This window comes from Lynx rufus, unplaced genomic scaffold, assembly GCF_022079265.1.
Source record: "Lynx rufus isolate CCGP_SWC_20201006 ecotype Redwood Valley unplaced genomic scaffold, mLynRuf1.p SCAF_4, whole genome shotgun sequence".
NCBI classification, from domain to species: Eukaryota; Metazoa; Chordata; class Mammalia; order Carnivora; family Felidae; genus Lynx; species Lynx rufus.
In genome coordinates this window covers 1,770,710-1,786,988 of record NW_025814856.1, presented here as the reverse complement: position 1 = coordinate 1,786,988, position 16,279 = coordinate 1,770,710, and the positions used below count along the sequence as shown (strand labels likewise).

Below are 16,279 nucleotides of genomic sequence, written 5' to 3'. Positions count from 1 at the left end.
CCAGGGATAGGGGACATTAGTGCTAAACCCGGAGCCTCTGGGCAACCCCCCGCCCCGGGTCCCAGCAGCCTCCTCTACGATCAGGCGTCTTTTCGGGGTGATGGGTGGGGGCCTGAAGACTCACACCGGTCAAGGCTCCGTGCACACAGCCAGTGCCCAGTTATTACTGGGACTGTCCGTCACCCCTTCTCATCGATGTTTCCAGCCAGCTTCTAGGATGCCCGGAGGGGTCTCCGGCCAGGCTGGGGTGGCCGTCACCCCAGGACCCCTCAAACCGGAGAGGGCAAAGCAGACCAAACACACCCTCCCGCTTTGGCTGACCCACCGCTCTTGAGCACGGCCTGAGCCAGGGACTTCCCCAAGGTCACACTGACCTCCTACGGTGCCCCTCCCTCCGCCCCCCTCCCCGAGGTCCCACCCACCCTCCAGCCTCATTTTCCCCACCAGCACCTGAAGGGGCCCAGGGATTTTTCCTGGGGGAGAAATGACGGGTGGGAGGCCGGTGGGGCTGACAGTGGCCTGACCCCCACCTAATCCAGCCGGAGAGGACGCCCGGCCCCGCCCCTCCCCGCCCCTAATCCCGCTCTCTAAGCTGACACAGCGTCTGCACCTCCTGCCCATCCGCTAAGCCACCAAAGTCCCCTGCGCCTAACTCCCGATCCCTCCTGCAGCCTCTTAACCCACCTGGGGCCAATTAGCTAATTGGGGCCTGAGAACAGAGCAGCTCGTTAGTGATGAGGCAATTAGGGCATTAGGGACCCCCCCCCCCACTCTGTGCTGCAAGCCTCGTGCCCCTGTCCCCAGGCCCGCCCCACACACGGGGCAGCTGAGCCCGGACGGGCCCCCAGGGAGCCTCGGGGAGCACCGGCCACCCCGGGGCCCGGGCTCACCCGCCTCTCGGGCGCTCGGGCCTGGGTCTCCCGCCTCGCCCCCCAGACAACCTCCGTCCTGTCCTCTGTGGCGCTGAATCCACCAGACGTTGTCTTGGCCTCACCGCTGCCTCCCCACCCCCCCCCCCCCCGTCTCCCCTCCTCTCGGGCGCCGAGCTCCTTGGGTGGGGGTGGACAAACCAGTCTCAGGGTCTTTCCCCTGGAACCTGCTCCAGCTCTTGGACCACTGCCTCTGGGACAACCTTGTCATCTACCTGTCGCCAAAACTGGGCCCTGGGGAGAGCCGCCTCCTCCGTCTTCCCCCAACTCTCTCCCCCAGGGTTGTTCCCCTCCCCCGACTTCCATCCCCACAGCCAGGCCAGGCCTCCCATCTTGCCCCCAAGAGATATTCATCCAAAATGCCGTCTGACTGCGTCCCTCCCCTGCTCCACAAACTCCCGTGGCTCCCCAGTACCCTCTCCACACACACACTTGGGTCCCGCATTTTAGCCTTGCACTTCATCGCTCTGATTACTTTCCGTGAAAGAGCAGCCCACCCTCTGTCCCCCCTTCCCTCCCCTGCTTGAGTTGTCTCACTAGGCTTAGAACCACCTGACGCTGTATTATGTCTCCTGGTTGGCTATCTCCCCGACTAGCATGTCAGCTCCGAGGTTTGTGTCTGTTTCGTTCACTGCTGTGAACGCCACCTGGCATACTGTAAGCGCTCAACAATGTTTATTGAATGAATGAAGAACGGACTTCTATTCATTCCCCCAAACCCAGCGAAGGGCCCCCTACTCCCCGGCCGGCTCGGTGTCCGGGGGAGCCGACAGGAACCGCCTTCACTTCACTTCTCGGAACCACGGCTTCCCCAACCCCCGTCAACATCTAACCCCCGCCAACCTCTGTGTCTAAGAGGACCTTTCTCTGGCCCCAGCTGCTGAGAACAGTAACAGTGGGCATTCATCACCTCGTTGCCCCACCAGGGCAGGCCCTGGTGTCACCGTTCTACAGCTAGGGAAACTGAGGCCCAGAGAGGGGAGACCCTTGTTGGTGTCCTACCGTGAAGGGAGGCAGACCCAGGCCCATGGTCCCCCCCCCCCCCATGCACACACCCCTCTGGAGCCGCAGCCTTCCTCCCCTTCCCCCCCACGCCCTCCCTCTGCAGCTCAGAGCAGCCAGGGCCTGGGCGGGAGGGGCCGCCTCAATTAATCACCTCGCACTAATCTTCCCATCTCCGGACCCCAACCCGCTCGGGTCTGCAGGACCAGGCCAGCAGCAGACACGCTGGGCCCACTGGGGCGGGGGCCGTGTGGATACTGGGGCCATCGAGGGGCTGCTGGGGGTGGTGAGTACATCGAGGGGCTGCAGGGGGCAGGTGGGTAAGAGTGGGAGTTGGAGCGCAGAGAGCCCCCCAGGGCGGAGGACTATGGGGGCAGTGTCCCAGCCTCCTCCCTTTCGGCGGGGGGGGGGGGGGGGTCCTAGACAGAGAGAGACGGACAGACAGCCAAAAGCAGACGTGAAGGCAGAGGCAACCCAGGAGAGCTCGAGAGGGAAAGAGAAAATAGAGCTGGAGGGACAGGCACCCGGGGAGAGAGGAGGAGGGGGAGGCGGACGGAGGGCCGGGCCGGGCAGGGCGAATGCGGGACCCGGTGCGCCTTTCCTCGCGCACCTAACCCCAGACCCAGAGGACTCGGGGGGGGGCTCCCTGCCCTCCCCAGCCGGGGGTCTCACCACCCCCTGCCCTGCTGCCATCCCGCCAGGTGGGGGTGAGGACAAGCCATGTTCCTGAGCCCGGGCGAGGGGCCGGCGGCGGAGGGGGGGGGGCCGGGCCCGGGCGAGGAGGCCCCCGAGAAGAAGCACCGGAGAAACCGCACGACCTTCACCACGTACCAGCTGCACCAGCTGGAGAGGGCGTTCGAGGCCTCCCACTACCCGGACGTTTACAGCCGCGAGGAGCTGGCCGCCAAGGTGCACCTGCCGGAGGTGCGCGTGCAGGTGAGGGCACCGGGCAGCCCGGGGAGGGAGCCGGGGCCACGCTCGGGCCCTCCGGGGGCACAGGCAGGCGACACACCGGGAAGGCTTCCCGGAGGAGGAGATGTGGGACTGAGACCTCGGCGCTGGAGCGAAAGTCGGCCAGTCGGGAAGGAGGAAGGGGGCTGGCTCAGGTGGTAGAACTTGTAAGTCTCGATCTCAGGGCTGTGAGTTCAAGCCCCGCTTTGGGTGTAGAGATTGCTTAAAAATAAAATCATTGAAAACGAAAGGAGGGAGAGAAGGCAGGCAGGCAGCGCGGTGTCTTTCTGGGCGCACAGAGCAGTGTATGCAAAGGCGCGGAAGGTTACACCGGGGGTGTTTCCGTGGAGCCGACCGCGGCTGAGAAACGGCTTTCCACGGGCGTCAGATGCTGCGCCGGTGGCTGGGACTCAGCGCCCAGGGCCGAGTTTCAGAGAAGACCCCGGGTCGGCTTGATGGGGGCCGTGGGGGGGCTTCTCGGAGAGGGCCATCTCCTTGAGGCAGGTAACTGCAGGTCAGAGGGAGGCTAGCCGGTTCTGCACAGCGGGGAGCCCCAAAGGAGGACACAGGGGGGGTAGGGAGCGGCGGGCTGGCTCCTCCCCACAGAGCCTGAACCGGGAGCACCCCTCTCGCCACCTCCAGGTGTGGTTCCAGAACCGCCGGGCCAAGTGGCGCCGCCAGGAGCGTCTGGAGTCGGGCTCCGGGGCCGTGGCAGCCCCGAGGCTCCCCGAGGCCCCAGCCCTGCCGTTCGCCCGCCCTCCGGCCATGCCGCTGCCCCTGGAGCCCTGGCTGGGCCCCGGGCCCCCGGCCGTGCCAGGCCTTCCGCGCCTCCTGGGCCCAGGCCCCGGGCTGCAGGCGTCCTTCGGGCCCCACGCCTTTGGCCCAGCCTTCACGGAGGGCTTCGCCCTGGAGGAGGCGTCCCTGCGGCTGCTGGCCAAGGAGCACGCACAGGCTCTGGACAGGGCCTGGCCTCCCGCCTGAGTCTGGGGCCCGCCCGTGGCCACCCGTGCCGGTGCCCCTGCCTTGCATCCCGGGGAGGAGGTGGCCTGGCGGGGGCCTCAGCCTCCCCGCCTGCGGGCCGGGCAAGGGGTGGACCGTGAGGCTCTGAGGCAGTAAGGCTGCCATCGAAGACACGCCCAAGTCCCCCTGCCCGCTCCTCGTCCCTCACGGCGGGGCCCCGGCTCTCTCAGAAGTGACAAAGAACAGCAGTGGCCGCCCATGGCCCCGGCGTCTTTCACTGTGTGTCCCCCGCGTGCCCGTCGCTTTACCCCTCATGACAGCTGCTTTACGGGGGAGGAAACCGGCCCAGGGAGGCCGGTTTCCACAGCCACACAGCCACTCGGGGTGGAGCCGTCGTTCGAGCTCGTTGCCCAAGCCCAACACCCCAGGTGCCACGCCGAGCCCACGCCGGTGCGGGACGCGGGGGGACCCGGGCTGGGCGCCAACGGCGCGTTCTCAGGCAGAAACAGGCGGACACTCTGCTCCCTCTGTAAATCAAAATGTGGCTTCTGTCCCCACTGACCACAGACCCGGTCACGTCTCCCAGCCCAGTGAGGGCGGGATGGGGCCCTGCTGGCAAGACCCACATTTGTCCCGCCAACCCAGCCATGTCTCCCCAGGGCGTGACGGACACCCTTCCGGAACTCGGCTGGACTCCTTGGCAAGGGGGCCACGGAGGGCAAGGAACAGGGTGTGACCAGGCCGGAGGCCCCCCCAGCGTCAGCAGGACACGGGACTTCCCCATAGGACGGGGCAGCCCAGGTCACGACAGGAGGGGAGGGGCTGGAAGGCAGGAGGTGCACGGAACCGCCCTCCCTTTGAGCTCTGTCCGCGAAGTAACCACAGGTTCACTTCCGGGTCCTCACATCAGTGCACACCCACTGGGTGGGGTTCGAGCTGCCCTGCTCACCTTGGCTCACGTGACACCTCACGCAGGAGCCCCCTGGCCCTGTCTTCTTCGCGTGGCGGCAGCCAGGTCAACGGCCCACCCACGCATCTTCCATCCATCTGACCGCCGGCCGCCCACCCGCCCATCCCCCACCCATCCATCGTCCGGTGATCCCTCTATCCATCCATCCACTGCGCGACGGGGCCGTAACGGTGAACAGAACGAGACAAAAATCCCTACCCCGACGGAGTTGCCACTCTGATGGGAGACAGACACAAGCACAATTAAATACCGACAATCGTGCGTAAAACACCAGCTGGCTGTAAGTGCTGGGAGAAAATAAAACCAGAAGAGGCAGTCGAGTGCATGCAGCAACTGTAGTTCGACAGGGCGGTCGGGGGGCCTCTCAGACGTGACATCACGGAACTGGAGGAGGTAAAAGAGGGAGCCATGGGAACACCTGCGGGGGGGGAGCCACCCAGGCAGCGGGAACAGCACACCCAAAGGCTCCGGGGCAGGACCGGGGTTGGCACGAGGGAGGAACCACCAGGAGGCCCCTGTGGCTGGAGCAGCGAGGTGCCCGCAGGGAGGTGACAGGAGGCAGGTGTGGCAAGGCCTTGTAGCCGTTACACCTCTGTTTTCACACCGAGAGCCAAGGGGATCCACGGGAGGGTTGGGACCCTCCGCCAGCTCTGGGCGGGCCACGGGGAGGGCAAGTAATCCGCTTGGGCAGAGTCTTCCTAAGAGGATGAGGACTCCCGTTTTCCTGGGACTAGACGGAATTAGTCCCCAGCCCCGCCCACCCAGCCACACAAGCAGAGGAGCCCCGAGGGCCCCTGGTCCGGCCCCCAGGGGGTGCCCTCATCCCATCCCCCACTCCACCCCCTGCAAGCCCCAGCCTCGGCCCTGGGTCCCAGGCAGGGCAGGAGTTGGGACTGCTGGGAGCCGGGGTTCTCACTCAGGTCTGTGGGTCAGGTTCGCAGGGTCTTAATGCAAGATTCCGGGATGCATCTCCTGCGGGGGTGAAGGTGAGGGAGGGGGCGGGGGAGACCGAGACCCGGGTATCAGACGGGTGGACGGGAGGACGGTGGTGAGGCCCAGGTCCCCGGGCTATTTCAAATGACCGGCCCATGCAGACGACACATGACTCTGGCCAAAGAAGGAAAACCAAGTCCCTTCCCTCTGGCTGGGCTTGCTAAACTAGGTAGGGGGCTTCAGCCGGGGGTCCTGGAGCCACACTTGTCCCAGAGAACTAGTCCCTGGGGCTACAAGGACCCAGAGACAGAGCCACACACCTGGACACTGAAGTCCCCGAGGCCAGCATGCCTCAGGGCCAAGCCCGCCCCAGACACTTCGGCTTCCGAAGGCCACAAAGACGCTTACGGTCCGGGTGGCACGGAGAAGGGTTGAGTCCCTTGCAACCAAGAGAGTTGGGTCTAAAAACACCTCCTCCTGGAAGACGAGCTGGGGCCTCTTGGGCGGCGTGAGAAATCCCGAAGATGGACAGCAACTGCCCAGGGGGAGGCTGCAGCCACGGAACCACGGGGCCTGAGTCGTCCCTCCCCCGCCACCTGCCCCAGTCTCCCTCCCGGCTCCGGCAGCAGACGGCACCCAGCAGCACCCAGGGCCCGCGACGACCCCCAGGGCCCTGGTCCAGCCTCACTCTGGGGACCAACCAGGCACCAGGTGAGGGGCCTCCTCTGCTCTCAGAAAACTCTTTTCTCCAGGCAGATAGAGTCTTCTGTGGAGGCAGGATGGGGAAGGTGCTGTGTGCCTCCGGGGTCCTCCTGCGGGGCCTGGTGAGGTCCCTGACGGGTCAGGGCGGCCCCGGGGCCTTCCCCTGCTAGAACTTCCGGTTCTTGCTCAATCGGTTGTGACGCCAGATGTTGTGTTTCCGCAGCAGCCGCCAGTACTCCCGGGTCTCGGGGTCCAGCTCCTCCAGCTTCTTGGGGGGGCCCACGTTCATCTGGAACAGCCTGATGCGGTGTGGGCAGGGGTCAGGGCCGCACAGCAGACCCCCACAGCTCCCCCACCCCAGGCACCCTGGGTAGAGGCAGCAGCACACGGGGCCCCACACAGAGGCTGCGCAGTCCTGCCCCAGGGCCTTTGCACTGGCTGTTCCATCCACCTTTAAAGCTCCTTCCACCCACTCAGGTCTGGAGCCACGCATCACCTCCCCAGGGAAGCCCTCTGGAAAGCACAGGGGATCAGCTAGGCCACCTTCACCCCGTCACTTGGTCTCCCGGGTCTCCAGCCTGGCCCACTCACCACTCAGGGTACTCCTCGTCTGGCTTCAGGACCACGTCCTGGCCCTCCTTGTAGATGTTGACGCCCATGGCATGAGTGGTGAGTCGGACAGGGTCCGTACATACGTCTGGGTCCTTCAGGGCCTCGCTGACCACACCACCTTTGCCGCCTTTGCCCCCCTTCATGACTGGGGGGGTGGGGGGGGGATGGGAGAGAATCGTTCTGTCCAGCTGCACCCCAGGAGGCCAGCCTTCTTTTCTACCCCTTTCTCCGGGTGGCCCCGGGTCCCCTAGACTCTTGCCTGCTGCACCCAAAATGATCTTTTTTAATGCTTATTTTTGAGACAGAGAGCGAGAGCAGGGGAGGAGCAGAGAGAAGGGGACACAGGACCCTTAGCAGTGAGTCCGATGCGGGGCTTGAAGCCATGAACCGTGAGACTGACCTGAGCGGAAGTCTGACGCTCAACCGACTGAGCCACCCAGGCGCCCCATGCACCCAAAATGACTTTAAGTGAGACACAGATATTGCTTTTAACACTGCCGCACAGACTGACCAGGTCATTGCTCTCCAATTCTGTTTTGATACCTTCTGTTTATCTCACAGAGAAAAAGGTCTGGTATGTGTCTTTAACGCCCAACATTTGTCAGTTCCCTCTTTTCAACAAAGGAGATCAGGCAAGGCTATACCCAGCTGATTTTGCCTTTGCTTAGGTGGCTAATACTTAGACGGGCCCCTCTGCTTCCTCGAATTTCCGGTGGCGGGTAGCCCAAGGTCACACAGTGACCCAAGAGTTGGGACCCAAGTTCCTAACACCCCGCCCCCCGCAACAAAACACATCCCGCACCGGCGCAGTGAGCCAAATCCCTTCCTAGGTCCCTCAGAGCGCGCCTGCGCAAATAGCTCAGCGTCTGCCTCTTTAAGCTCGCGCCCGGATTCTAGGCACCGCCTCCCACACAAGCGCCTGCGCACTATTAACTCCCAATTCCCAAACCATGCCCATCTGGGTCCCTCTTAACCCAGCTCACCCGGTCTCTTGGCGTAACCCCGTACAAGGAGTCTTCCAGGCTCGACAGGGACCGGGAGCTCCCGGGCCGACCAGCTGGCCCAGGTCCGCGTAGCCCCGAAGAGGTATCTGGCCGCCATGGCGTATGCCGGCTGTCCGCACGTGCACTTTTCCGGGAGACGACAGCGGCTAAGGGGTGCTTGGGAGTTGTAGGCTCCTAGAGATTTCTGGGAAATGTAGTACTCCACCATTAGCCATTCACCGTGACTTCTTTTACAGGGGTCTTCAGTTACCGTGTGAGGGGACTTTCCAAAGAGATTTCATTTACTTATTGCCCTTCTTTGGTTACTTACCACTTAAAGATCACACCTTATGCATTCCTGATTCTATTCAATGAGCAATTACTGAAAACCTAAAAGTAATTGGCTAATACTTAATAGCCTCATTATCCTCCAGCCCTTTTGCTGAATCTGTAGCCAGCTCGATCTCGTTTAATCCTCACCAGTAGCAGGTAGCTGCTATTATTATCCCCAGTTTATAATTGCGGAAGCGAAGCTCAGGAAGGGAAAGTTATGCCAGGACGCGCCATCCCTCCTCCCTACTGTGAGCGAAACCGGAAGTCCGTGTAAAATAGGGTCCCGGCGCTGCTTCCGGTGTCCCTGGAGTCGAAAGAGACCGCCTCTCACTTTGATATTTTCCAGTCCCATTTCTTCTCATCCATTGGGATAATGCCCACGGCCGCAGAAGGCAGGCGATGATCACTAACCCCGTTTTGTAATTGAGGAATCAGGCCCAGAGGCCAGACCGGGCTCTCACTCTGTGTAAACAGAGCATTTGGACTCGAACCCTTGGTTCCGACACCTGGCGCTCCGGCGCCGCGAGGCTCGCTGGGAGAACTACATTTCCCAGCAGGCCCGGCAAACGCGCGCAAGCCCAGTGGGCCGGGAGCGCTGCGCGGACGGACCTGCCGGCGCCGCGGCCACTGGAGGGCTGTCCTGCCGGGGCGTGGGGTCCTGGGGGCCTTGCGGGCTGAGGCCACCTCGGTGTGGGAAGTGAGTGGCCTGACGGGGCAGAACGGGGTCTGGAGCCGGCGGCTGAGGTAGGGGGTCTGAAGTCTTGAGTCTGGGGTCTTCGGGAGGACCGGGGTCTTCACTTGTAGCTTTAGGCTCGAGTTAGGTCTTCAGGCTGGGTTCTGAGGTCCGGGTCAGAGCCTGGGGTTGATCTTGAGCGTGACATTGGAGGTTTTGAGACGAGGCTCTGCTTTCTGGGGTCTTGGATCTCGGCTTAGACTGAGGTCTTGAGTCCGCGGTCTCATGGACCTGTACCAACCGGGTCTGTAGAGTCAGGGTGTGTCTCCCACCTGGGTTACAAGGTCGCGGTGGAGGAAGATGTGGAAGAACTAAGTCTGGGGTGACGGGATCCACGGCTGGGAGAGGCCTGGGGTGACAGGCACAGGGCCGCGGGGGGTGGGGGGGCGGGACCTCAGGGTTTGGAGCCTGTGGAGCTACTGTCTTACAACGGCCTGTTCTGCGCCTCAGTTTCCTCATCTATACAATGGAGATCATAGCGGACCCTTCCTTGGAGGGTATGGTGCGGCTTAAGTTATGTGTTCTGTACGAGCGGCCCCCACCTAGAGCCTGGCACCTGGTTGGCACTCAGGAGATCGTGTCTTTGAATCTCTCTTTCAGATGCTGGCCCAGGCATGGAATCCCTGACAACTTCCCAGTCTCCCCCAGGCCCTCCAGCTATGGACTTGGAGGAGCCCAGGGACGCCCTTTCACCCCCTCAGGACGTCACCCCCAACTGCCAGTGGGACCCCGTGCCGGGAGGCCCCGGCAGCCTGAATCAGATGGAACTTGATGGGCCAAGTATTCGGGAACTGGTGCAACAGTTTGAGGCTCTGCCTGGTGATCTGGCGAGCTTGTCCCCAGACGGACCTCCCTGCCCCCTGCACGTTGCCACCGGCCACGGCCTGGCCTCCCGGGACGTCGCGGATGCCCATGGGCTCTTGTCTGCCGAGGCCGGCCGGGACGACCTGCTGAGCCTTCTGCACTGCCAGGACTGTCCTCCTCCCCAGTCTTGTCCGAAGGAGCCTCCGGACCCTGCTCCTCGCCTGTTGCAGCCCCCTGAGGACCCAGACGGGGATGCCGGCCCCCCGGAGTGGCCGGAGGGCGCGTCTGCCGAGCAGGCCGGCAGCCGGAGCTCAAGCAGCTCCCCAGAGCCGTGGCTGGAGACAGTCCCTCTGGTTGTTCCCGAAGAGCCCCCTGCCAGTGTCCAGGTAGAGCCTGTCCCGCCTCCTGGGCCGCCTCTGCTGCCGGCAGCCAAGCCAGGGGACTCAGCCCTGCCCCTCTTCTGTCTTCTTCCAGAGCCCCAAGACCCTGGTGCCATACCCTGCCCTCCAGGAGGGTGAGTGTCCTGTCCACCCTGGCCGCAGGGACTGGGCAGTTTCAGAATAGCCCAGCTCGGGCTCCCAAATTGGCACAAAGTTGGCCAGTGACGAGTTGCTTCTAGAGAGGCTCTGAGGTTGGTTGAGTAGATTCCAGACGGTCCGGTGAGAATGTTCCAGAATGGATTGGGACGGAAGGGCAGGTTTGCCATGTGGAGCACGGGGTTCTAGAGCAGGGGTTGGCAGATCGCCATCTGCGGGCCACATCCAACCCCCCACCTGTTCTGACACGTCTCGTGAGCTAACCAGCTCTTAGGTTAAAAAAAAAAAAAATTTTTTTTTCATGTTTTCATTTTGAGAGCGAGAGTGCGCACGAGCAGGGGCGGGGCAGAGAGAGAGGGAGCGAGAGCGTCCAAAGCAGGCTCCACGCTGTCAGCACAGAGCCCCGCATGGAGCTCGATCTCATGAACCGCGAGATCGTGACCTGAGTCGAAGTCAGGAGTCGGTCGCTTCACCGACTGAGCCACCCAGGCGCCCCGGCACTTACATTTTTAAGCGGTTGGAAGAAAACAATAATATTTCTTGATGCATAAAAAAGATGTGCAACTCAAATTTCGGCATCCGCAAATAAAGTTTTATTGAGACACAACCAGGCCCATTCATTCACGGACTGTCTATGGTGGTTTTCATGTTACAACGGCCAGGGGTTGAGTAGTTGCAACAGAGACCGTCTGGCCCACAAAGACAGACATATTTACTGTTTGTCCCCTTGCATAAGAAGTTTGTCAATCTCTGCCCCGAAGGCGTGGAAAGAACTGGTTCTGGGCGTCTAGAATGTTCTAGGACTTCCACCTAAACTACCTGAGGCTATAAGTCAAAGAGCAAAGTTTTATGGTTGTGGGAAGGGGAGCTGGTTTGGACCTCTGGTTACAAGGTGCCGGAATCATGGGTGGAGCTATGAGTCACCCAGGTAATTCCAGATTTTGGCATTTTGCCTGTGGTTCTAGATTAAGAGAACCTGGGCTGGTGAGAGTGTTCTGGAATGAACAGAGCTATCTAGACTGGGGGGTTTCATAATCATGGGTGGAAAAGAGCTTATCTGCCGCTCCAGACCAAAGGAGGGTGTTCTGCCACTGTGGGTAGGACCATCTGATTCTAGAGTACTCAGAAAGTTCTAGAGTTGTGCTATACAATAGAATCATAACGTGAGCCATGAGTGACTTTCGATTTTCTAGTTCTCTGCTTTACAGAAAAAATAAGTAAAACTAGTAACATTTTTTTAATTTTTAAAAAATATTTATTTATTGGGGCACCTGGGCGGCCTAGTGGGCTGAGCGTCCAACTTCAGCTCAGGTCCCGATCTCGCGGTCTGAGAGTTCGAGCCCCACGTCCTGCTCTGTCCTGACAGCTCAGAGCCTGGAGCCTGCTTTGGATTCTGTGTCTCCCTCTCTCTCTGCCCCTCCCCTGCTCGCTCTCTCTCTCTGTCTCTCTCTCTCTCTATCAAAAATAAATAAATGTTAAAAATATATACAATTATTTATTTATTTTGAGAGACGGAGAGAGAGAGAATCACAAGCAGCCTCCACTACGTCAGCACAGAGCCTGACACGGGGCTCGATCCCACGATCCGTGAGATCATGACCTGAGTCAAGACGAAGAATCAGATGCTTCACCCAGTGAGCCCCCCACCCCGGGCACTCCAAAATTCATACCATTTTAACTAACTCAAACGTATTTGAGTGTCGTTTCAACGTCCAATCGGTATCTACAATTGTTTTTACGTTTTTTTCCTAAATTTTCAAAATTCCATGTGCGTTTTACACCTCACAGCATATTTCAGGGGCATGACACCCACATGTGCCTGGCTGTTAGCATATTGGATGGTGCGGTTCTAGAAGCTCAGAGTAGAGCTGTCTGCTGTTCCAGAATGCTTAGGGTCTTCCAGAGCTGGAACAAACAAAGCGATGGCTCCCGGTTAGGACACTTTAGAACTGACCGAGCTGTCTGGTCTGGTTCTAGACTGCTCAGGGAATTACAGAACCAGGAGGGGAATGTTCTGCGTGTTTCTGGGCTGGGTTGGTGGAATTCTAGAACTTTGAGCAGAGTTGTTTGTTGCTGGGCTGCTCCGAAAATTCTTAGAACCACCGGGTACAACTGAAGTGTCGCAACTATGTGAGGATGTTCTAGAACCGTTAGAAGCATGACCCGATGCCGTCACGATGAAGAAGTTACAGAATCACGGAGTGGGGAGATGTGGTTCTGGAGTGGTGCCCATTTCTGGACGCCCCCCCCCCCGGAATTCTGTGGTCGGAGACTGTCGGAGAGTTCTGGAGTCACAGAGGGGAGCCAGCTGGGGTTCTGGACGGTGTGAGTTTTAGAAATGTGACAAGGGGTCTCTTTCTGCTCTGATCGGGCAGTTCTCTGAGTATGGAACAGAGTCGTCTGCAGTTCTGGGCTGGCAAGGGAGAAATCTGGAACGGTGGTCAAAGCTCACTGGCTCTAGATGGATTCGGGGGATTCCAGAACCACCGAGTGACGTTGACTGGTCCTAGGACATTGCTGGTTTTAGAAACGGGACTGCCTGGTTGTAGCCTGATGACAGAATTCTAGAAACACAGGGTGGAGGTGTCCGCCGTGAGCTTTTTTTTTTTTTTTCCTGGGGGGCTCTGACTCTGGTTCTAGACCCTCAGGGGTCCAGAAACTGGGTCATCTGGCCCAGAGTCCTTGAGCCGTGGACAGAGTCAGCTGGTTCGAGACTGACGGGAGGGCTCTAGATCTGTGAGGGCCAAGCTGCTTGTCCCTCCTGCTGCCGGGATGGTTCTGGGACGGCGGGCAGACCCGCGTGGCTCGAGTGCTAGGCTGGGGGGTAGAAGTCGGTGCTTCCAGACCACCGTGGGAGCCGGGACCCTGGGCGGAGTGTGTGGGGCTGGACACGGCCGGCAGGGCTCTCGGGCTGACCCTCCTCCGCTGTCGCCTTCAGTCCCTGGTCCCTGTGACCACGAAGACCTCCTAGACGGTGTCATATTTGGGGCCAAATACTTGGGCTCCACCCAGCTGGTGTCCGAGCGGAACCCGCCCCCCAGCACACGCATGGCCCAGGCCCGGGAGGCGATGGACCGCGTTAAGGTGAAGCCAGGGCCGGGCAGGTGGGGATCCCCAGGGCCGGCGGGAGGTGGGGGGGGCAGGGGGGAGCCGCAGGCCGGTCCTCGAGGCCCCTGGAGCCTGGCGGGGGTGGGGCGGGCAGAGGCTGGGTCTTTGTGGGCCTTCACTTCCCACCCCCCCCCCCCCCCACAGGCCCCCGAGGGGGAGACCCAGCCCATGACGGAGGTGGACCTCTTTGTCTCCACCAAGAGGGTCAAGGTTCTGACGGCCGACTCCCAGGTACAGGGCCGGGCCCGGCCACCGGGCTGGGGGCGCCCCCGCCCCCCCGAGGGTCCGCACAGCCCGCCCAGGCCTGGTCTCCCCCCCCCCCCGCCCCCCTGCAGGAGGCCATGATGGACCACGCCCTGCAGACCATCTCCTACATTGCCGACATCGGCAACGTGCTGGTGCTCATGGCCCGGCGGCGGCTGGCCCGGCGGCCGGCGCCCCAGGCACACAGCCGCCAGCTCTACAGGATGATCTGTCACGTCTTCCACTCAGAGGACGTGAGCAGCCCGGCTCCGGGCGTCCGGGGGGGGGGGGGGGTGGAGAGGGGGACTCGGGCCCGCCCTGCGCTCTTCCAGAGACCCCTGGTCACGCCGTCCCTGCAGCGTCCTCCCATCGGTCCTCAGCGCTGTCGGCCGTCTCCCCCACCACCCCCTGGGCCTCTGGTCTTTGCCATTAGCCTCAGAGACTGGCGGCCCACCCCCCAGCCCTCCCCCCTCCGGGCCGGTGTCCCTCCCCTCCCCCGACAGACTCCCCAAGACAGCGGCTGCTTTCCACAGTCCCCGTAGCCACAGGGCACGGGGCTGTCTCCCAGGAATCCTGTCCCTGGTGGGGCCGGGAGGGCTCAGCCCCGAGGACGCCCGAGGGTCTGGGAGACCTGAAGGAGGGGGGCGGGACAGCCCCCGAGAGCCGCTGCCCGTCACCACGCAGGCCCAGCTCATTGCTCAGGCCATCGGCCAGGCCTTCAGCGTGGCCTACAGGCAGTTCCTCCGGGAGAGCGGCATCGACCCCAGCCAGGTGGGCGCCCAGCAGAGCCTGGGGGCCACGGGCCCCGGCCACCTCCACAACGGGGACCTCGACCACTTCTCCAACAGCGAGAACTGCAGGGAGGTGAGCGTGCGGGCCGGGGGGCCCCTGCCAGCCCCCCTCAGAGCCGCCCTCATGCCCCCCACCCACCGTGTCCCCCCCCCCCAGGTGTGCATCGAGAAGCGTCGGGGTGAGGGCCTGGGCGTGGCCCTGGTGGAGTCGGGCTGGGGCTCCCTGCTGCCCACGGCCGTCATCGCCAACCTGCTGCACGGGGGCCCTGCCGAGCGCTCGGGGGCCCTCAGCATCGGGGACCGCCTTACTGCCATCAACGGGACCAGCCTGGTGGGGCTGCCCCTGGCCGCCTGCCAGGCCGCCGTCCGCGTGAGTCCTCTCAGGGTGGCAGGGTGCTTTCCCTGGGCCAGTCCAGAGGGGCATGGTGCATTAAGTCCCCCCCTCCGCTGCCCCGTGCTCCGGGAAACTGAGTCTTGGAGAGGGGACGTTGTTGGTCCGGGTGACCGTGACGGGGTGAAGGCAGGATGGGAGCACCAGCAGCCCAGCTACGGAGCCGGGGGCCTTCCTCTCCACCGCGAGGCAGCAAGCGTGTTCTTGAGTCTGGACCCTTTTGTTGGATGGGGAAACTGAGGCCCGAACACGGGGAGGGACCTGGCCAGGTCAGGAGGGCGGGTCCGACACGGCCCACGCAGCAGGTTAAGGAGTGAGCACGGCCGACCTGGCTAGAAGCTTGCTTCCCGTGAGGAAACGGAGGCCGCGGGAAAGGAGGGGAGAGGTCACACAGCTCCGACCCGAGGCTGCCGGGCTTGAGTCCTGTGTTCTTAACTGCTTCTCGAGGAGCCTTCTAGAATCTAGGGCCCTGACTCCAAAGCTCCATTTTACGAGTGGGTAAACTGAGGCCCGGAGGGAGCTGCAGCGTGCCGCGAGGTCCGGCAGCGCCCTGGGGGCCTCGCTAAGCCCACAGCCCCTGTCGCGCACAGGAGGTGAAGTCGCAGACGCTGGTGACCCTCAGCATCATCCACTGCCCGCCGGTCACCACGGCCATCATCCGCCGGCCCCACGCCCGCGAACAGCTGGGCTTCTGCGTGGAGGACGGCATCGTGAGACCCCGGCCCCGGGACGGGGGTGGGGGGGGGTGGGGGGGACCGGCGGCCCCCCCCCCCTGAGCAGCACGGCCCCCTCCCCGCCCCCTCCAGATCTGCAGTCTCCTCCGGGGCGGCATCGCCGAGCGCGGGGGCGTGCGCGTGGGGCACCGCATCATCGAGATCAACGGGCACAGCGTGGTGGCCACGCCGCACGCCCGCATCATCGAGCTGCTCACCGAGGCGCACGTTGAGGTGCGCGGGCAGCGGCGGGGGCGGGGCCGGGGGCGGGGCGGGGGCGTGCCCTCCTGCCGGCCCAGGCCCGCCCCCAGCCGCCGGCCTCCGCTCTGGCCCCCCCAGGTCCACATCAAAACGATGCCGGCCGCCACCTACCGCCTGCTCACAGGCCAGGAGCAGCCCGTGTACCTGTGACCGGCCACCAGCCCGCCACCGTGCCTTAGCGCCAGCAGCCCCGGGACTCCGTCCGCGGGGCCTCCGGAGGCTTCTTGCCTCCCTGTTATTCTCTGATTGAAAACATTAAATGCTTAACAAACGGGCAGCATCTTGGCTCGATATCTGTGGGGTTGAGAGAGGAAGGATACGACC

The 16,279-nt window shown here is 62.6% G+C and overlaps 3 protein-coding genes across 4 annotated transcripts; 2 read left to right on the top strand and 1 right to left on the bottom strand.

The window, feature by feature from the left end:
- Positions 1-2,651: 2,651 nt before the first annotated feature.
- RAX2 (retina and anterior neural fold homeobox 2) lies at positions 2,652-3,863 on the top strand. Its single transcript, XM_047094768.1, has 2 exons — positions 2,652-2,867; positions 3,525-3,863. Exons 1-2 carry the CDS (start codon positions 2,652-2,654, stop codon positions 3,861-3,863), a joined length of 555 nt encoding a protein of 184 aa, XP_046950724.1.
- A 1,140-nt stretch (positions 3,864-5,003) lies between these two features.
- Positions 5,004-8,706, bottom strand: MRPL54 (mitochondrial ribosomal protein L54). Of its 2 annotated transcripts, XM_047094767.1 has the most exons (4): positions 8,374-8,706; positions 8,043-8,247; positions 7,039-7,204; positions 5,004-6,746 (listed from the first exon to the last, which is right to left on the bottom strand). In XM_047094767.1, exons 2-4 carry the CDS (start codon positions 8,158-8,160, stop codon positions 6,614-6,616), a joined length of 417 nt encoding a protein of 138 aa, XP_046950723.1. In that variant the 5' UTR covers positions 8,161-8,247; positions 8,374-8,706; the 3' UTR covers positions 5,004-6,613. The 2 variants fall into 2 exon arrangements, with proteins under 2 accessions (XP_046950723.1, XP_046950722.1); XM_047094766.1 differs by having other exon boundaries at positions 8,043-8,706.
- Positions 8,707-8,811: 105 nt separating this feature from the next.
- APBA3 (amyloid beta precursor protein binding family A member 3) lies at positions 8,812-16,229 on the top strand. The gene is made up of 11 exons (XM_047094765.1): positions 8,812-9,119; positions 9,709-10,298; positions 10,387-10,426; positions 13,387-13,532; positions 13,701-13,787; positions 13,892-14,053; positions 14,484-14,663; positions 14,748-14,960; positions 15,572-15,691; positions 15,788-15,928; positions 16,034-16,229. The coding sequence occupies exons 2-11, from the start codon at positions 9,723-9,725 to the stop codon at positions 16,103-16,105; spliced, it is 1,737 nt and encodes a 578-aa protein (XP_046950721.1). The 5' UTR covers positions 8,812-9,119; positions 9,709-9,722; the 3' UTR covers positions 16,106-16,229.
- The last annotated feature ends 50 nt before the right edge of the window (positions 16,230-16,279 follow it).